This window comes from Vipera berus (genome assembly GCF_964194415.1).
Source record: "Vipera berus genome assembly, chromosome: 3".
NCBI lineage: Eukaryota > Metazoa > Chordata > Lepidosauria > Squamata > Viperidae > Vipera > Vipera berus.
In genome coordinates, this window is record NC_138204.1 from 118,822,888 (window position 1) to 118,841,534 (window position 18,647).

The 18,647-nt window shown below is 40.4% G+C and overlaps 1 protein-coding gene across 2 annotated transcripts in view; it reads right to left on the bottom strand.

Annotated features, from left to right (window-relative positions):
- Positions 1-512: 512 nt before the first annotated feature.
- The window catches only part of PCDH1 (protocadherin 1), a 168,936-nt gene continuing 150,801 nt past the window's right edge, over positions 513-18,647 (bottom strand). Inside the window, exon 6 of one of the 2 annotated variants that reach the window (XM_081324170.1) lies at positions 513-4,677. In XM_081324170.1, the coding sequence (XP_081180296.1) occupies positions 4,292-4,677 (386 nt within the window). In that variant the 3' untranslated portion in view covers positions 513-4,291. Of the gene's footprint in view, positions 4,678-18,094; positions 18,517-18,647 lie in introns of those variants that run through there. The other variant, XM_081324171.1, reaches the window with a different exon arrangement.

Genomic DNA, 18,647 nt, shown 5'->3' on the forward strand with positions numbered 1-18,647 from the left:
GGCTTTCGGGGGGCCCCAAGCGGCATTATTACAAAGTCAGCTTAATTGCCCCCAACAATCTGGGTCCTCATTTTACCTACCTCGGAAGGATGGAAGGCTGAGTCAACCTTGAGCCTGGTGGGACTCGAACCTGCACTAATTGCAGGCAGCTGGTGTTACTTAAGGAGGCATTAGCCCACTGCTCCACCAAGACATGCTATCACAAATATTGTATTGCTTTTATTTGTAGGAAACCTGTTTGTGTGAATTTAATTCTATTCCAAGCTGATTCATCTCATATATTTGAGATGTATATTGTATATTTATCTCATATATGCGGGCAAACGCGTGCGTGCGCACACGCGCGCGCACACACACACACATGGTATGGGAGGAGGGAGGGGGAGAAGAATCCCATGCCATATAGTTTGGTTTTCAGAAAAGACCACCAACATACATGTAACCAATACACATCTCAGCTGATCTGCAGAGATAAGAAATCAGGTCAAGCCAAAAGGTTTTCAGGTTTTTTTTATTGTAAAGCTTTGGGAGGGCTAATTACAGTGGAGTTTGTCATCTGACAGCTCAGCAAACCAACAAAATGGAAGAGAACAAAATGGGCTCACGAGGTGTCATGCTCACGGCTCCAAACGAAAAGGATTACAAGGGAATCAATTGTGCTCACAGTGCCAGGGGAGAACTAAGCCCTAGGCCCAAAGCTTTCCCAGTGCAAGGGATATGCATCACATTGAGAGCAATACAACCTTAGCAAGAGAGAAAGAGGCAGTATCTAAACAAATGGCACAATTCAAAAATAGTTGGGTACTCTTTACTCTGCTGTAGGATTTCTCCTTTAGAAAAAGCTACACCTGCATGTACATAAAACTGTACAAAAAAACAAGGCATCACAAGCAAGAACTGAAATCTCGTATAAATAGAATCAACACGAAGAATTACAAAGGGGTAGCTTCGTTCCATCTCACTCAACTGACCTGTGTCTGGCCTTGCACCTTTGGTATTACCCCTGGCTTGTCCTAAAGTAGTGCTCAACGTTCTTCTCCTTGCCTTTGAATGTGCTTGTCTAGACCAGAACTCATGGAGTGGTCTTCTTCCTAACCTTCTCCATCTCTTTTCCTAGGCATGTATTTCTTGGTTTCAAATTGTGAAGGTGAGTGTCTCCTAAAGGTTATTTTGACCATTGGATTATAAACCACTTACACTCCTAGGGCATCTTTATATTTTATAACTATATTCATCAAAACTATATTTCAAGTACTACTGGTGCCATCTTCCTTTTTTGCCTCACACAAAACACATTTTCAAAGTCTTGGTTATGTTTGGGAGGCCAGGCAATACTGTTTTTCAGTCCCTTTCCCTGAATAGCCAGTCTTTTTTTTTATTTCTTATCTCTGACAAAACCAAAGGAAAAGAGATGAAGAACTCTCCATGTTCAAGTTATCAGCCTTGGCTCATTACCAAAAATTAAGCTTATTTGTTCCAATGGGCCTAGAGCAAGCATATCCAAATACAGAAGCAATTCTGGGATGAGGTCAGTTTTATAATTCCCACCTGCAAGGGATGGACTAGAAATTAGATTGCCTCCTGTTATATTTTGATCGATAAGCCTAAAAGAGGATAACCTTACCTGAGCAACACAGGTATTCCTTCATTAGTGATTTTGGCTCCTATCTATTCCTTTCACAGTGGGATAGAATAGAATAGAATAGAATAGAATAGAATAGAATAGAATAGAATAGAATAGAATAGAATAGAATAGAATAGAATAGAATAGAATAGAATAGAATAGAATAGAATAGAATAGAATAGAATAGAATAGAATAGAATAGAATAGAATAGAATAGAATAGAATAGAGAAAGACCTGTCCTTTCCATACCATACCGTTGCACTTGAAAAAATCTGGGTATGGTGGATAGCTGGAGACTTCCTTGGACAGTGTTTATTTATGCTTTTATTTATTTACCTCAGTAACTATATTTACACATACAGTCCAGACAGATTTTTAACCAAGAATTGAGGCACAAGCCAGAGCGGCCTGGTTTGCTAAGCTATAATATGTGGGTTCACATATCATATTAAGTTAAAAATCAACAAACTGTTTCAGAACTTTTTCCTGCTTACATCACACATGATCACCCTAACCTTAGGCTCTTGATACAAGAGTGGGTAGGAAGTGCTGTATTCCTGCTCTCCGTCCTATGGATTGCTGCTGACATAGCCCTGAGCCTTAAAAAGTATAGGGATAGAAGAGAGGAAGTCCTTGGTTTTTATACACACTGGAAGTTGCCAGTGATCTCAAACCTGGGACTCTAATACTAGAATTCAGACACCTAATCGCCCCTGGCATGTGGCAGCTTACGATGTGAGTAGAATCACTGGGTTTTTTCTGGAATGCTTCCCACTACCACTATGTATGGTTAGAAGGCGATCAGCAGTGTGCTCATTAGAGGACAGAGAATGCAGGGAGACACTAACATTTCATATAATCCTAGAAATTATCTCTGACAATCAGAAGAAAATGAAAATTGCTCTATGTTGATTTTACCAGTTTACTAGTTTGATAACCAATCTATCTCCAAATGATCAGTCCTGTCAAACACGTACCCATATACCCACACAATAGTTTTACAAAACATATCATGTCTGTTTCCTTTCCTTCTGAGACACATGCAGTTGAGAAAGTTGAACAGAGAGACAGCAAAGAAGGACAATATCCAGCCCACCTTCTGCAATACAGCTTAGAAAAACACATGGCAATGTGTGGGAAGAAAGTTGGGCCTGTTGGAACCAGAAGAATTAAGCCAAGAGAAACAAGATGGGTCCAACAAATGTCAGCTAGTCTGGTGGACAGGGCCCCAGTCTGGAGACTGTCTTTCATCACCATATGTACTGGAAAAGTCCTATAATTACTAGCTGGCAAGTGATTGCCATTAATACTATACTATCTGGAATCAGGCCTAAGTCTAGAATACTGAGGGATTTAAGAATGTAGTCACCAAAGCAGCCCACTGCTTGCTGGAGGAAGAGTGCTCTCTTATAAATTCAGAGCTGGTCAGTTGAGTGATCCCAAATGACGGCATCAATGGTTGGGGATAATAATGCCCATGGATAGTTGCACTGTTTTTATGGGCCCCTACTGAAACTATGACAGGCTCCTGCAGTCAAATACTTTGTGGCTAAACATGTGGCACTGGAAGAGAATATTGGAGCCCTTGAGGCTGTCTAAAGGCATAGGGAGGGGGTATGTGACTCCAGCATACAGAGGCCCCTGGGCCCAAGTGTGACCCTGAGTCCAAGCTCCATTTCACAAAGGCAATGGTGGCTTACAGGCAGACAAATCAAAGGCCAGAATCATGGCACTGGGGTCTAATGACCCCATGGAAATTCTCTGCCTCACATGAGGCAGTGGAGTAATCTGGGGCAGTTAGATATTCTACCACCTGAAAAACTAAAGGTTCTTTCACTTTGTTTACTACTGCGGTTCATTATCTATGGGGCAGGGGCAAAGGAGGACAGCTAAAAGCTATGACTACTAGCTGTAGGGCTCCTCCATACCTGATAAAAGAGTTTCTGAAGTCTGAAAAGTGATTAAAATTTTAAAACTCTGTTATGTCCTTCCTACTCAGTCCTGCTGACCAGCCAGAATGCCCCTCTCCCAACTGATGCTTCATCCTTATTTACACTGTGGAAGTAAAGGGTGGGCTGGTTGGAAGTGTTTGCCCCAATGTGCTCTTCTGTGTGGTGAAAAATTCAAGCTGAAAATTTCTCCCTGTGGTGTTGTTTGTTTCAATGTCTTTTTGTTCCAAGGACAAATAAAACTCAATCAGGCAAGACATAAATGTCATTCTTAAAATTCGTATTTACAGGAATCTATAGTAACAAGAGAGGCAGCTTTTCCCCCTGCACCTGTGCCAAGTGCTCTCAGCCCTGTGCCCAATGGACTCCACCAAATCTGCGTGGACCTTTGGTAACTAAGCCATTTCCCACCCACCCCAGTCCTGAAACAAAGAAGCCAAACTCTCTTCACTATATTCCTTTCTCTCTCTTTCCAGATATCCATGGACCACTCTACGGAGAGCTTGGCTATTCTGGTGGTCAGTTCCCTTGCCCAGTGAGGAATCAATGAATGAAATGTTTCCATGCCCAATGACTGGGCAAGGCAGTCTTATCTGGCAGGCACAGAACTGCCAAACTGAGTGACAAAGAATCACAGTTTGAAAAGTCACTTCATACTGGAGCACTAGACACTGGTCTCAGCATTGTTTTCAGATACTTTATATGGCCTCCTCATTCTCACAGGTAGATCTCTCGTTTGGCAGTTTGGGATGATGGTGTGGTGGCTGTCTGGAAGTCTGAGGTCTGGGTGAGAGGGATTTCCTCCATGGGGGAATTCTTGCACGGCTCATGGCTACTGTTGGAGAAGGCACTGTATGTGGGGAGCAGGCGGAGGTTAGCCATTTTGGTGTTGCGCTCTTCTGAGAGTCTGGGGCTTCCATTCCCAACTTGTTCTTGACTCCCTCTGTCTTGATAAGGCACAAATGTGGAGAATTTGAGGGCATTCTTGGGCCGCCGGTTTGGAGAGGACTGACCTGGCATCCAGCAGGTATCAGAGTGACCAAATTCTGTGCATTCTCGAGTACAGGTCCCTGTCAAGGCTACATCAGGCAAAGGTCGGAGATCTGTAAAAAGAAACAAGAAAAGGGAAGAAAAAACATTTATTGATACGTGTGTGTGTGTGTGTATAGATATTTGGTCATTCTGGGTTTTTCCCACGTAGAGTTGGAGGTATCAGGGCAACGTTTCGACAAAATCTCATCCGTTGCCCTGATACCTCCAACTCTACGTGGGAAAAAACCTGAATGACCAAAGATCTACATACAAATACCCGCGAAAACCTCAGAAAACAGGTCATCTACAGGCAGTAGCCACAGCAGTGGCAGCTCATATTTGTGTAAATTTTTTTGGCTGCCACTGCTGTGGCTACTGCCTGTAGATGGCCTTGGGCTAGGCTGAAACAGGAAATAAGATTTGTCCCGTGTCTGGGACTAAGCAAGTGTATTCTGAATGCTTAACAAACATTTAACACATATCTTCCTTGCTTCTCAGCTAAGAGAGAGAGAGAGAGAGAGAGAGAGAGAGAGAGAGAGAGAGAGGGAGAGAGAGAGAGACTGCTTAAGATGCAGTCAGCCCAGGTTCGAATCTCAGAAGGGTATGGCTGACTGATGAGAACAAATAAGTTTTAAATGATCATATCGGTCTCCCTTTATTCTTTGTTAGCAAGCCAAAAAAATTTACATACATACATACATACATACATACATACATACATACATACATACATACATACATACATACATACATACATACATATATATATATATATATATATATATATATATATATATATATATATATATATATATATATATATATATATATATATATATACACACGCAGTGGCTCAGTGCGTTAGGACGCTGAGCTTGTCGATCAGAAGGTCGGCAGTTTGGCGGGTCGAATCCCGAGTGCCGCGTAACAGAGTGAGCGCCTGTTACTCGTCCCAGCTTCTGCCAACCTAGCAGTTCGAAAGCACATAAAAATGCAAGTAGAAAAATAGGGACCATTACGGTGGGAAGGTAACAGCATTCCGTGCGCCTTTGGCGTCTAGTCATACCGGCCACATGACCACAGAGACGTCCTTGGACAAGCGTTGGCTCTTCGGCTTTGAAACAGAGATGAGCACCGGCCCCTAGAGTATATATATATATATATATATATATATATATATATATATATATATATATATATATATATATATATATATATATATGTGTGTGTGTGTGTGTGTGTGTGTGTGTGTGTGTGTGTGTGTGTGTGTAATTTTTTTTTAGATTGCTAATAAAGAATTAAAGGGAGACTGATATGCATTTCAAACTTATTTGTTTTCATCAGTCAGCCATACCCTTCTGAGATTCGAACCTGGGCTGATTGCACATTAGGCAGTTGTTTTTACCTCTAGGCCACAAGCTCTATCTCACTTTGTTAGCTGAGAAGCAAAGGAGATATGTGTTAAATGCTTGTTAACTATTTAGATTACTTTGCTAGGCCCCAAACATGACTGCTGACTGATGAAAACAAATAAGTTTGAAATGCATATCAGTCTCCCTTTAATTCTTTGTTAGCAATCTAAAAAAAAATTTACACAAATATGAGCTGTCACTGTTGTGACTACTGCCTGTCGATGGCCTTCGGTTACACTGAAACAGGAAATAAAGATTTGTCCCGTGTTTGGGGCCTAGCAAGGTAATCTATATATATATAGCTGGGAAAACATATATAAACAGTAATTTCCTTGTAACTATCATAGAGCCATAACATTGAAAAAAAATGGATATACTGTAGATTATCAAGTCCAACTTAGTGAAGGAATTACTGAAATAAAGACATTTAAAGCAGATGGCTGATTAGACTCGATATAAAGACATCCAATAACAGGACACATTGTACTGCTCGTATTTTTTTTTAGAATAATTTGCTAATATTCCAATAAAGTTAGAATTGTCCTTCCTGTAATTTAAATTCATTATTCCACGTCCTATATGCTGAGAACAGGTTTTGACCTTTTTCTGTGCAGCATCCATTCTAAAAGTTTTTTTTTTAGAATTTTAAAATTTTTAAGCAAACTAAAAAAGTAATGGAAAAAGAGATTGACATTATAGTGACTTGTAAAATATGGAATAGAATAGAATAGAATAGAATAGAATAGAATAGAATAGAATAGAATAGAATAGAATAGAATAGAATAGAATAGAATAGAATAGAATAGAATAGAATAGAATAGAATAGAATAGAATCTGGAAGGGACCTTGGAGGTCTTCTAATCCAGCCCCCCCACGCAAGCAGGAGAACCTGTACCATTTCAAACAAGTGACTGTCCAGTCTCTTCTTAAAAACCTCCACTGATGGAGCGCCCACGATTTCTGAAGCCAAGCTGTTCCACTGGTTAATTAATCAGTCCTCACTGTTAGGAACATTCTCCTTAATTCCAGATTGCTTCTCTCTTTGATCAGTTTCCAACCATTGTTTCTTGTCCTGCCTTCTGGTGCTTTGGAGAATAATTTGATCCCCTCTTCCTTGTGGCAGCTCCTTAGATACTGGAATACTACTATCATGTCACCCCTGTTTCTTCTTTTCTTTAGACTAGCCAAACCCAAGTCCTGCAGCCATTCTTCATAAGTTTTAGTCTCCAGGCCTTTGATCATCTTAGTTGCTCTTCTCTGAACTTGAACTTTTTCCCAGGTCTCAACATCTTTTTTGTAGTATGGTGACCACCATTGGTTGTAGTAATCCAGGTGTGGCCTTACTAGGGTTTTATTAAGTGGTACTAGTACTTTGCGTGATCTTGATTCTATGCCTCTTTTTATACAACCCAGGATTGTATTAGCTTTTTTGGTTGCTGTTGCACACTGCTGTACTTACGACCGAGTCCCAAAGTTATGTATGTTGCAGCATTACAGAGGTCGTTCTCACTTTTGAACGACCACAGAGATGCTGCACCATGCTACTTTGGTACCATGCCTGAGAGTCCCCAACTGCCCACGCTCACCTTCTGTGCCAGAGCCCTTGTCCAGTCAGGCGGAAAAGTGCCAGGCCAGCCTCTCCCCTTCCCCGCTAAGCCCCGGCCTCTCTCACAAGCGGATGCGGCCCTGTCTTACCACTTGCCGGACTGCTGGACTGGCACTCCATTGTGGCTGTAAGTTAAGGACTACCTGTAAATGGAGATGGTCACTATTTGATCAAAGGCAACTTGAAATGTGACTACAAGTAGTTCTCTATTTACAACTGTTTGAAGTCGCAACGGACTTTCCCGGGGCTTCTAGGACTAGGATTCAAAATTCAGGCAGCTGCCCACAAGTAACTTGATTGCATTTTGGGATCACATTTGCAGTCATGGTCATGTATCCACAATTTATCATATTTTTTGCCAGAAATTGGCATTTATTTCTGGTTTTTGGCAAAATACGCCCACTTCAGACAACAGATTTTCTTAACAACTGCTGTGTTTACTTAATAACCATGGTGTTCACTTAACAATTGCAGTGATTTGTTTAATGACCATGGCAAAAATGTTTGTAAAATGGGGCGTGATTCTATGATGACCCACTTAACAATCAGCAGATCTTATGACTATAGTTCCAGGTTCAATTGTGGTAAGTAAGTAAGTTAAAGACTACTTGCACCATTAAATGAGATCAACGCAAAATCAATTGTAGTCAATCCCTGGGTTCGCCAATATACAAGTTCACTATCAGGGCTGTCTTTTCCTGCCTCTCATATCTATCCATCTTCCTAATTGGGACGCTGAATGAAAATACCTTGATTTGGGTTAGATGTGATAGTTGGCTACCTTACTTCAGACATTTCCAATCCACAGAAGAGTAAAACAGAGTTTTATTCTAGCTCCTCTATTTAATATCTACGTGAATTCAACAGTAGTAGTCTTAACCAAAAAGGAATTTCACCATCTTAAAGTTAGTGACTGGTATATGGTACAGCTTTGTGCCAATGACGTAGCAATTTTTTCATTCATGCAAGTGGACCTCAGGAAGAACTGTGGGCCTTAGCGGAGATCTCTAGGGAGGAAGAGCTTTCCATTAATAACTCTAAAACCAAAAGAATTTTCTCAAGAAGACTGTGTTGTCCCCCAAATCATGGAAAATTGGAAATAAAATTGAATTTTGATGTTGTTCAGTCACTAAGTTGTGTCCACTCTTCACAACCCCATGGACCACAGCACTCCAGGCCCATGGTCCTCCACTGTCTCTTGGAATTTAAAACTGGATAAGTTCCAGTCTTTAAATATGGTGTGATTTTTCAAGCTCTCAAACTTTGGCAGCAATAAGTTATACACATTTCTGCCAAAGCCAACAATAGGGCCAACACAATTTCCCCACAAGAAAGAGGACAAATACTTACTTGTCCTGTTAATCCTTATTTGATGCAAGGTATGCACCCACAATGATTTAAAGCCCATGGACATTGTTCACTAGTTTGTCTTAAAAAACAAAAAAAAATTTTTTAAGTAGTAAAGTATGAAAATGTATCAAAGAGAGATCCAACCTAGATCTAAGGAGAAAGACAGCGAGAACAATTGATCAGTAGAACACAAGTTGTGGATGCTCCAACACTGAAGGTTTTGTTTTGTCCCAGCCTACGTACGTCTTTGTTACTTCACAAAGACAAACCCCTCTTTTAACAAGTAGGCTGTAAAACCAACCCCTTTCATTTGAGTTACAGACCTGGTAATTGTCCCAAAAGCAAAAGCAACAAAACACGTTTTCCAACAGAGAATTGTTGTTCAAGGCAAAATGGAGCACGAGTCAAACAGGAAATAGTTCATCGGCAAAGCAAACAAAACATGATCTCTTTGACACTGGAGTCCTTTGCAAACGGTTGCCTTCAGCAACCAGCCCTGCCCACACATTCCCTTTTTGTTATGAGTGGAGGGACCAGGTTCTTCATCAGATGGTAAGTCCTACAGCTCATCAGAGCCTTCCTCCGACTCTGATGGCTCCCCAGGCCCCTCCTCCGACTCTGATTCCCCGGACTCAGCTGCTGGGATCACAGGCTGGCACAGAATCACAACAGGTTTTTAGAAGAGACTGGACTGGCTCCAACTACCCCCACCTGCCTATCTCTTCCACATCTCTGCCCTTTAAGGCTTTACGGGCAGCAAACAGCCCCAGAACCACATAGCTCTGCAGCTGCCTCCCATGTCCTAGGAAGTCTCAGCAAGGGCCAGCAAGCATTTATTTGCCCAACTGCCTTTCCAATCCCACATAGCTACCCAGCCTGCCACAGCCAGCCAGCCAGCCAGCCTTTGTTGATTTCAGCTCAATCAGTCTCAGTGTCAGGACCCACCCCAATCCACGTCTTAGGGAAACAAAAACTCTTGGAGTCAGTTCTAGTCCAAAAGGAATTTTTACTAGGACATGCTTGGTTGTGGGAATACAAGACAGGACTTGGTATTGTTTTACAAATTGAAACTTTATAAAGGGTTCCCAGTTCAACCCCCTCTCCCCTCAATCCCATTTGGTCAGCCCCCCATCATTTTACTTTGTGTCATCCCTTTCGTGGGAAAAAGGGAATTTCGAATCTTTATGGTTATTGCCTTCTTCCTTTACAGATTCAAATGGAGACACAGGCCAGATGCCCTAACCCTCCCCTTTGTTCCCCCAGTTCAAAAGGTTTCCCTTGGTCTTTGAAATAACCTAAGGCAGGCTGTATCCACATGCGCTCCTCCTTCCTCGGGAGATGGCAGAAACCATGGGGGGGAAATAATGTTTTAAACATACATTTATGAATGTGATATAAATGGATTCCTCTCCACTACACTTCCTTCCTTTTCTCCTTCTCATCTCTTTCCTTCCTCCATGCTCAGGAAGGGGTGGTGGGAGGGGGAGAGATTGCCAGCGCTGCCATGTTGCTGCCGGTCTTGCTATCCCACATGGGGGGAGTGTGTCTGTGCTGATGAAAGGGATGCCTTGTGGCTGCGAGGCTGGAGGTGCTGGTGGGGGGAGGGGGTTGGCACTATTCTACAACCTGGTTGCGCCCATCAAAGCCAGAATGCACTCAACCTTAAATCCATGGGACAGCCCCACCCCGCCCCCTAGGTGCGCGTGCAAGTGGAGTGTGACGTCCCTGCTGGCTGTCTTGCCCTGCAGGCTGACTTCAGCCAGGATGCCAGCACTGGCTGCCTCCTGTGTGCACACCTGGGGGGCAAGACAGAGGCGGCGGGGCAGCTTCTTGCTGGTTCCAGTGGATCTTAGGCTGAGTGTGTTCTGCCTTTGATGGACGTAACCAGGTTGTAGATCAGCGCCAACCCCCACCAGCACCTCCAGCCTTGCAGCCACTAGGCATCCATTTCAATGGGACCACCCCTGCCTGCCCACATGGTATAGGAATGGCCAGCAGCAGCATATTAGTGCTGGCAATCTCTCCCCCTCCCATCACCCCTTCCTGAGCGCAGGGGAAGGAGAGAGATGAGAAGGTGAACAGAGGGAGGAAGGAAGAGAGGGTGGGAGGGAGGAAGGAACAAAGGAAGGAATAGGGAAAAAGTAATGGAGGGTGAGAGGAAGGAAGGAACAGAGGAAGGTAGAGAGAGTGGGAGGAGAGAAAAAGGGAGGGAGGAAAGAAGGAATGGAGGAAGGAATGGAGGGGGAGAGGGAAGAAGGAAGGAACAGAGGAAGGAAGGGAGGGAGGGTGGGAGGGACCATGTCCCAGTGTGCGCCCCGGTCCCATCCTCCTCTGCCGAAGACTTTCAGATCTGCCCCAGTCCTGCCCAGGCACCCCTTAAGTGAGTAATGTCGACCTGGCCATGCCCACCCAGTAGGCCACACCCCACCTGGCCACACCCACCCGGCCCCCTGAGGGCAACCACAATGCTGATGTGGCCCTCAATGAAATTGAGTTTGACACCCCTGTTCTAGTCCAAGATGAGAATGGTGATCACATGACTGTGGAACACTGCAACAGTTGTAAATGTGTGCCAACTGCAAAGCAAGCACATGGCGATCATGTGACTGTGGGACACTGCAATGAATCACACAAATGGCAGTTGTATGACCACAGAACGCTATAACAGCTGTAAGTGAGATTATTGGTGGCAAAGTTATTTTTTTAGCACTGAACCTTGAATAGTTGCTGGATGAAATGGTTGGTAAGCGAGGACTAACTGAATCACTTATGAATTGGGTTTCTGGTGGTAGAATTAATAATGAAGTTGAATGGAACTACCTCTGGCTACTACCATTAAGAATAATAGGACCCATGTGTAAATGATAAGTGTTAGAGATTAAACTTGATTTGGGTGACAATATTATATAATGGAGTAAAAGCACCTTTAAGGAGTTAAACGGCCTAAGGGTGTGGTTGTAATTATTCCACATAAAAGAGAGTTAGATGTTACACGTAGTTGCTCTTGTATATGTGTTTGATGTTAGTGTTTGGATACCTCTTGTTCTCTTGTTTGCTAACTTGATATTTATTCTCTCAAGAATCAACTGCTTGCTACAGTGTATATTGTTTTTGATATTGGTAAGCAGCTTTTGTATTTTGATACTATGTTTTTTATGGACTGACTTTTATGTGCATGATATTGGATTGATACTTGGACTATTTCTTACTGTGTTTCTTTTTGTTGTCTGAGTAAAAATAAGTTATAAAACTCGTGTTAGTGCATTACTGTTTGCCTAAAAGTCCCAGTACAACTTCCACTGTGTATTAATAATACTCTGTTAAACAAACCATTTTTCAACAACATATTCTAACAATGGTTATGGGCCCAGATCCAGTGTGGTGCTGAGGACAGGCACAGTATTGTATTTATATTTCCTAACTGAGTTTTTAAATTCAGACAATGGCACAAGGACTATTCAATCCATTCTGCATTACCCGGCTTGATGGGTCAAACTACGTATCCTGGTCTACACAATGTAGTTTGCTATTACAAAATCAAGGTCTTTGGAAAATAGTCCATAATCCTCCTGATGTAACTGCCTGGGATCCAACTAATGAAGAAGATAACAAGAAGATTGTAGACTTCAATAAAGACAATGATAAGGCTTTATCTATCATTGGGCTAACATTAGGAGACCAACAGCTAGTCCATGTGCGTGGAGAAGAGTCTGCTGCTAAATGTTGGGCTAAGTTGAAAAAGATTTTTGTTCGGGACAGTGTTGGTGCTCATATAAATCTTACCAGAAAGCTATTTAGAGCTAGACTGGAAAAGAATGGCGATATGTTAGCTCACCTTAACTTTATAAAAGCAACTTTGTTGGAACTGCAAGAAAAAGAACTTATTTTCTCAGAGCTTCACCAGGTTTACATCATTTTATCATCATTGGATGAGAGCTACGATGCCTTTGTATCGTCCTTGGAGGTTTTGTCCAAAGAAGACCTAACTGTTTCTTCAATAACTGGAAGGTTGTTGGAAGAATCAAGATGTCGTATGGAGAGAAAACAGTTGAGAGAGCCATTGCAACAAGAAATAAAGAAGACTGAATCTGCTTATATTTTAAGGAAATGCTTTAATTGTGGGTTAAAGGGACATATTGCTAAGTTTTGTCAGAATAGTAATTGTCAGAGAAAGGAAAGCCATAGAAAGAATAAAAAGCTGATTAATGTAGCTGTAGCTAATAGAACTACTAATAACCACAATTGGTGGGTGGTAGATAGTGGAGCTACACACTGTATTTCAAAAATAAAAAGGGATTTTGAGAATATAAGGTCTAGTAAAAAATATATTTCTATGGCTAATGGCTGGAGAGTCAAGGTCTCTGGAGAGGGTAAGGTTTACTGTTCATTTTTAAAACAAAATTTGGAAATGCTATATGTTCCCAGATGTGATTATAATCTATTATCAGTTAAGGCATTATTGGAAGCAGGTTTTAAAGTTACTTTCCAAGGGGAGGAATGTCTTATTCAAAAGAATGAAGTGAACTTAATAGCTAATATGAAAGATGGTTTGTTTGTAATTAGCAATGATCCTATTATAATGGCTACTACTTGTACAAATCAAAAACCACATGATGAATGTATTCATTTATTACATAGAAGATTGGGTCATGTGAATTTTAATACACTAAAAAGAACTGTAGCTTTGTCTAATGGGTTTAAGTTAAAGGCTTGTAAGAAATATCTGCAGTGTAACGTATGTGGTAGAGAAAAGAGCAGGGCAGCACCAGCTAATAGGTTAGATGGATTTAAAACCACAACTCCATTAGAACTGGTATTTATGGATTTGATAGGTCCTATGAAACCCAGTTTAGGGGGTGCTTGCTACATATTAAATATTCTAGACCATTATAGCAGATATGGGTTCTGTTATCTCCTTACGTCAAAAACTGAAACTATACAAACAATATCTAATTGGCTCAAGTTTGTACAAAGGAAAACTCAGTTAAATGTAAAAACCATAATAACAGACAATGGAACTGAGTTTGTAAATAAACAGTTCAATGAGCTGTTAGTTTCAGAGGGAATAGAGCATAGACGTACAGCTCCTTATAGACCTCAGCATAATGCATTTGTTGAACGGAGGGGCCAAACATTGCAAGCTATGATTAGATCTATGATTGAAGATTCTGGTTTACCTGATAGCTTATGGGGAGAAGCAGCAAAATGTGCTAATCATATTTTAAACAATGTGGTTAGTTCAGCTACAGGTAAAATTCCTTATACCTTATGGTATAAGAGAAAACCAAATCTTAGTTATATTCACACATTTGGGACACCTGCTTGGGTACATATTCCAAGTTCAATAAGAAATAAAGGAGAACATAGAGCTAAACAATTATTTTTTGTTGGCTATGAGTTAAACCATAAGTCTTATCGGTTCTGGGAGAAAGGTACTAAAAACATTTATTGTAGTTCTAGCGCTGTTTTTCAAGAACAGTCAGGCTGGGAAAGGGTAGAAGATATTGTATATATTCCTCAACAAGATTTAACTAACTCCTCAAATGAAAGTGATAAAGAAGAGGAGGAACCTGCTAGAGAGATCAAACAAGAACCACTGATAGTGGAGACAGGAGAGGAAGAAGATAATAATGTAAATGTACCTATAAGTCCAATAATTCTCAGAAGGTCTAACAGGGAAAGACGACAGCCTGATCGTTTCGAGGCAGGTTTAATTTGTCAAATAGACATTGAACCTTCTAATGTTGAAGAAATAAAAATGTATCCTGAGAATGAAAGAAAGAATTGGAAAGTAGCTATGGATAAAGAAATAAAGTCTTTGCAAGATCTTAATGTTTATCAAGAGGTTAAAATACCTAAAACAGAAAAGTTAATTGGATGTAAATGGGTTTTTAAACTGAAAGAAAGTGTTACAGGAGAGGTAATACATAAAGCAAGATTAGTTGCTCAAGGATTTGCACAGAATAATAGTGACTATGATGAAGTATTTTCCCCAACGTTAAGAGCTTCCACTCTTAGGGCTGCTTTAGTTTGGGCAGCAAATAAGAATTATAGTATAAAACATGTAGATATTGAAACTGCTTATTTGCATGCAACATTAAACCATGATATATATATGAAAGTTCCATCAGGAGTAGAAAGTAAGGTAGGGTACTGTTGGAAACTGAATAAGAGTTTGTATGGTTTAAAACAGTCAGGTTATGAGTGGAATAGATGTTTAGTAAAAGAGTTAAATAGTTTGGGATTTAAAGCTAGTATTGCAGATCCTTGTTTATTTATAAAACAGCAAAATAGTGAATTATCATTGTTATTATTATTCACTGATGATATTGCTATTATAGCAAAAGATGAAACAGAAACTGAAAGAATAATTTCAGGGTTAAAAAGAAAATTTAGAGTAAAAGATCTAGGAGCTATTAGTCATTATCTAGGGCTGGATATTGTCAGGACTAGTAAAGGATTTAAATTGTCTCAAGCTAAGAAAATTAATGGTTTGCTGAAACGTTATAATATGGAAAACTGTAAACCAGTAAAAACACCTATGGTTCAAGGTTTTGAGAGTTCAGCAGATAACAGCAATGTCTTTGATAAAAAGATATATCAATCATTAATAGGCAGCTTGATGTATTTATGTAACTGGTCAAGACCTGATATAGCATTTACAGTTAATCATTTAGCTAGATATTGTGAGAATCCTACAACCAGATGTTGGCAAGGTGCGAAAAGAGTTTTAAGATATTTGAAGCACACCATACATTATTCTCTATATCTAGAGCCAACAAAGGAATTGGAACTAAAAGCATTTGCAGATGCTAGTTTTGCATCTGATACTGTAACCAGGAAATCCACTTCAGGATTGGTTGTATTATTGGGAAACGCTTTAGTAGGATGGAGGTCTAACAGACAGAAGCATATAAGCTTATCAACAACTGAATCCGAATTTTCTTGTTTATCTTTATTATGTACTGAGCTATTGGTATGGAAACAATTATTGTTTGATATGGGTTTAAATTGTAATGAACCAATAAAAGTGTATGAAGACAATCAAGCAGCTATAAAATTAGCAACTAATGCTGCAGTGAAAACTAGATCAAAACATACGGATCTACGGTATCTAAATGTCAGACAATGTGTTAAAGATAATTTGATTAAACTGGAATATTGTGCAACTGAAGATAATATTGCTGACCAGTTTACTAAGGCTCAGGGTGCTATAAAGCATAAATCTGTTTGTGATATGTGTAATTTGAGATTGTAAAAATATATGTATAATATGCCACCCAAAAGGGGAGATTGTTAGAGATTAAACTTGATTTGGGTGACAATATTATATAATGGAGTAAAAGCACCTTTAAGGAGTTAAACGGCCTAAGGGTGTGGTTGTAATTATTCCACATAAAAGAGAGTTAGATGTTACACGTAGTTGCTCTTGTATATGTGTTTGATGTTAGTGTTTGGATACCTCTTGTTCTCTTGTTTGCTAACTTGATATTTATTCTCTCAAGAATCAACTGCTTGCTACAGTGTATATTGTTTTTGATATTGGTAAGCAGCTTTTGTATTTTGATACTATGTTTTTTATGGACTGACTTTTATGTGCATGATATTGGATTGATACTTGGACTATTTCTTACTGTGTTTCTTTTTGTTGTCTGAGTAAAAATAAGTTATAAAACTCGTGTTAGTGCATTACTGTTTGCCTAAAAGTCCCAGTACAACTTCCACTGTGTATTAATAATACTCTGTTAAACAAACCATTTTTCAACAACATATTCTAACAATAAGGAAGGGATATAAAGGAACAGATAATCTCCAATTTCATTCCCTTCCAGCAGGCCTTTCTTTTCCTTTTCCTCCGTGGTCAGAATCTGTAATAAGCATGGCAATAAATTTCAGCTCTGGAGGTGGTTGGTGCAATGATAAAGAAGGCACCACTGCTCCAAACCCATGGTCTTTTAGTCTGTTCTTAATCTTTTCTAATTTTAATCAGTTTTTATATCTTTATGGCTTATTATATTGTAAGCTTCTGAGAGTTGCTTTAACCTGTGAGATAGGTGCCATATAAATTTAATAAACAAATTCTCCAGACTTCACTCTTAGAGGAACTTACAGCAAAAGCCTGTAGGTATGACGTAACTAGATAATTAGCTTATTTGCAGAGAAATCAGGAGCCACAGACTGCAAAACAAAAGATAGAGCTGTCTATCTGTCTTGTCTGCTTGCCTCTATGGTTTTACATTCTTGGGATTTCCTTTCATCTTTTTATGTTAAAGGAAATTTGATTATCTTCTTTCTGTTCTAAAGACTGGGAGATATGTACTTAAAATGTACAGTACATACAAAATTTGGTTCAACTTGAAAATCACTGGTTTCCAAACCATCAGCTTCTGTCTTTATAAAGGTAAAGGTAAAGGTTCCCCCGCACATGTGTGCTAGTCGTTTCCGACTCTAGGGGCCGGTGCTCATCTCCGTTTCAAAGCCGAAGAGCCAGCGCTTGTCCGAGGACGTCTCCGTGGTCATGTGGTCGGCATGACTGGATGCCAAAGGCGCACGGAACGCTGTTACCTTCCCACCGTAGTGGTTCCTATTTTTCTACTTGCACTTTTACGTGCTTTTGAACTGCTAGGTTAGCAGAAGCTGGGACGAGTAACAGGCGCTCACTCTGCTACGCGGCACTCGGGATTCGACCCTGCCAAACTGCCGACCTTCTGATCGACAAGCTCAGCGTCCTAACCCACTGAGCCACCGCGTCCCTCTTTCTGTCTTTATATACAGTCTCTAATAAGACATACTATGAATCATTCTCATCAATAATCTTGAGCAGGTAGGTTCAGAGAAAAACCATACATATTTTATCATGGATTAACAAAGTTAGATGGACCAGATCTAATTTTGCTGTCCCAATCCATACTAAATGTAGCACCAGCAAGATGGTCTTCCAGATTCTAAACTTTTAACTTAACCAGTGCATCAAGTTTATTTATTTATTTATTTATTTTAATCCCATTTATATCCCGCCCTTCTCCGAAGACTCAGGGCGGCTTACAATCTAGGAAGCACAAATCAATGTGCTTAGCAATAGCCTTCATTCTATGTATATGCCTGCTTGTTATAAGTTGACTTTCTCATAAGATGCCAAGATAACTATACATGTAGATCTGAGGTACTGAATATTTTATTACAAAACATGTACAGTTTGCTTCGAGAGTACATTCATTTGCATTAATTTCTAACTTGATGTAACACTGAGAACAGGTGATAATCTCTGGTCAGAATCTGTAGGCTTAATTTCTATTTGCAGCTTGAGGAAGCACTTCTCTAAACGGGCGGCGCCACTCTCCGTTTGGAGAGGTGCGCGCGCATCACTGCCCGTTCGGAGAGGTGCGTGCGCATCGGGCGACTGGGAGCCGCAGGAGACGGCTTAAAGAGCCGTATGCGGCTCCGGAGCCGCGGGTTGCCAACCTGTGCATTAGACCATCCAGTTGCTCTGACTTTTCTTGTCCTTTGCTTCTCATGCTCGATAAGTTCCAAGAGATATTTAACTGTTTGGATACAAGAAATAATTAATGTCTCCTTAACAGGAAATATTTTTTACTTTCCATCCTGAAATGATCACATCAAAAAAAGCCTGCTATATGTGAGAAGGAAGTTCTATAGAGCAGAAAATCTATGG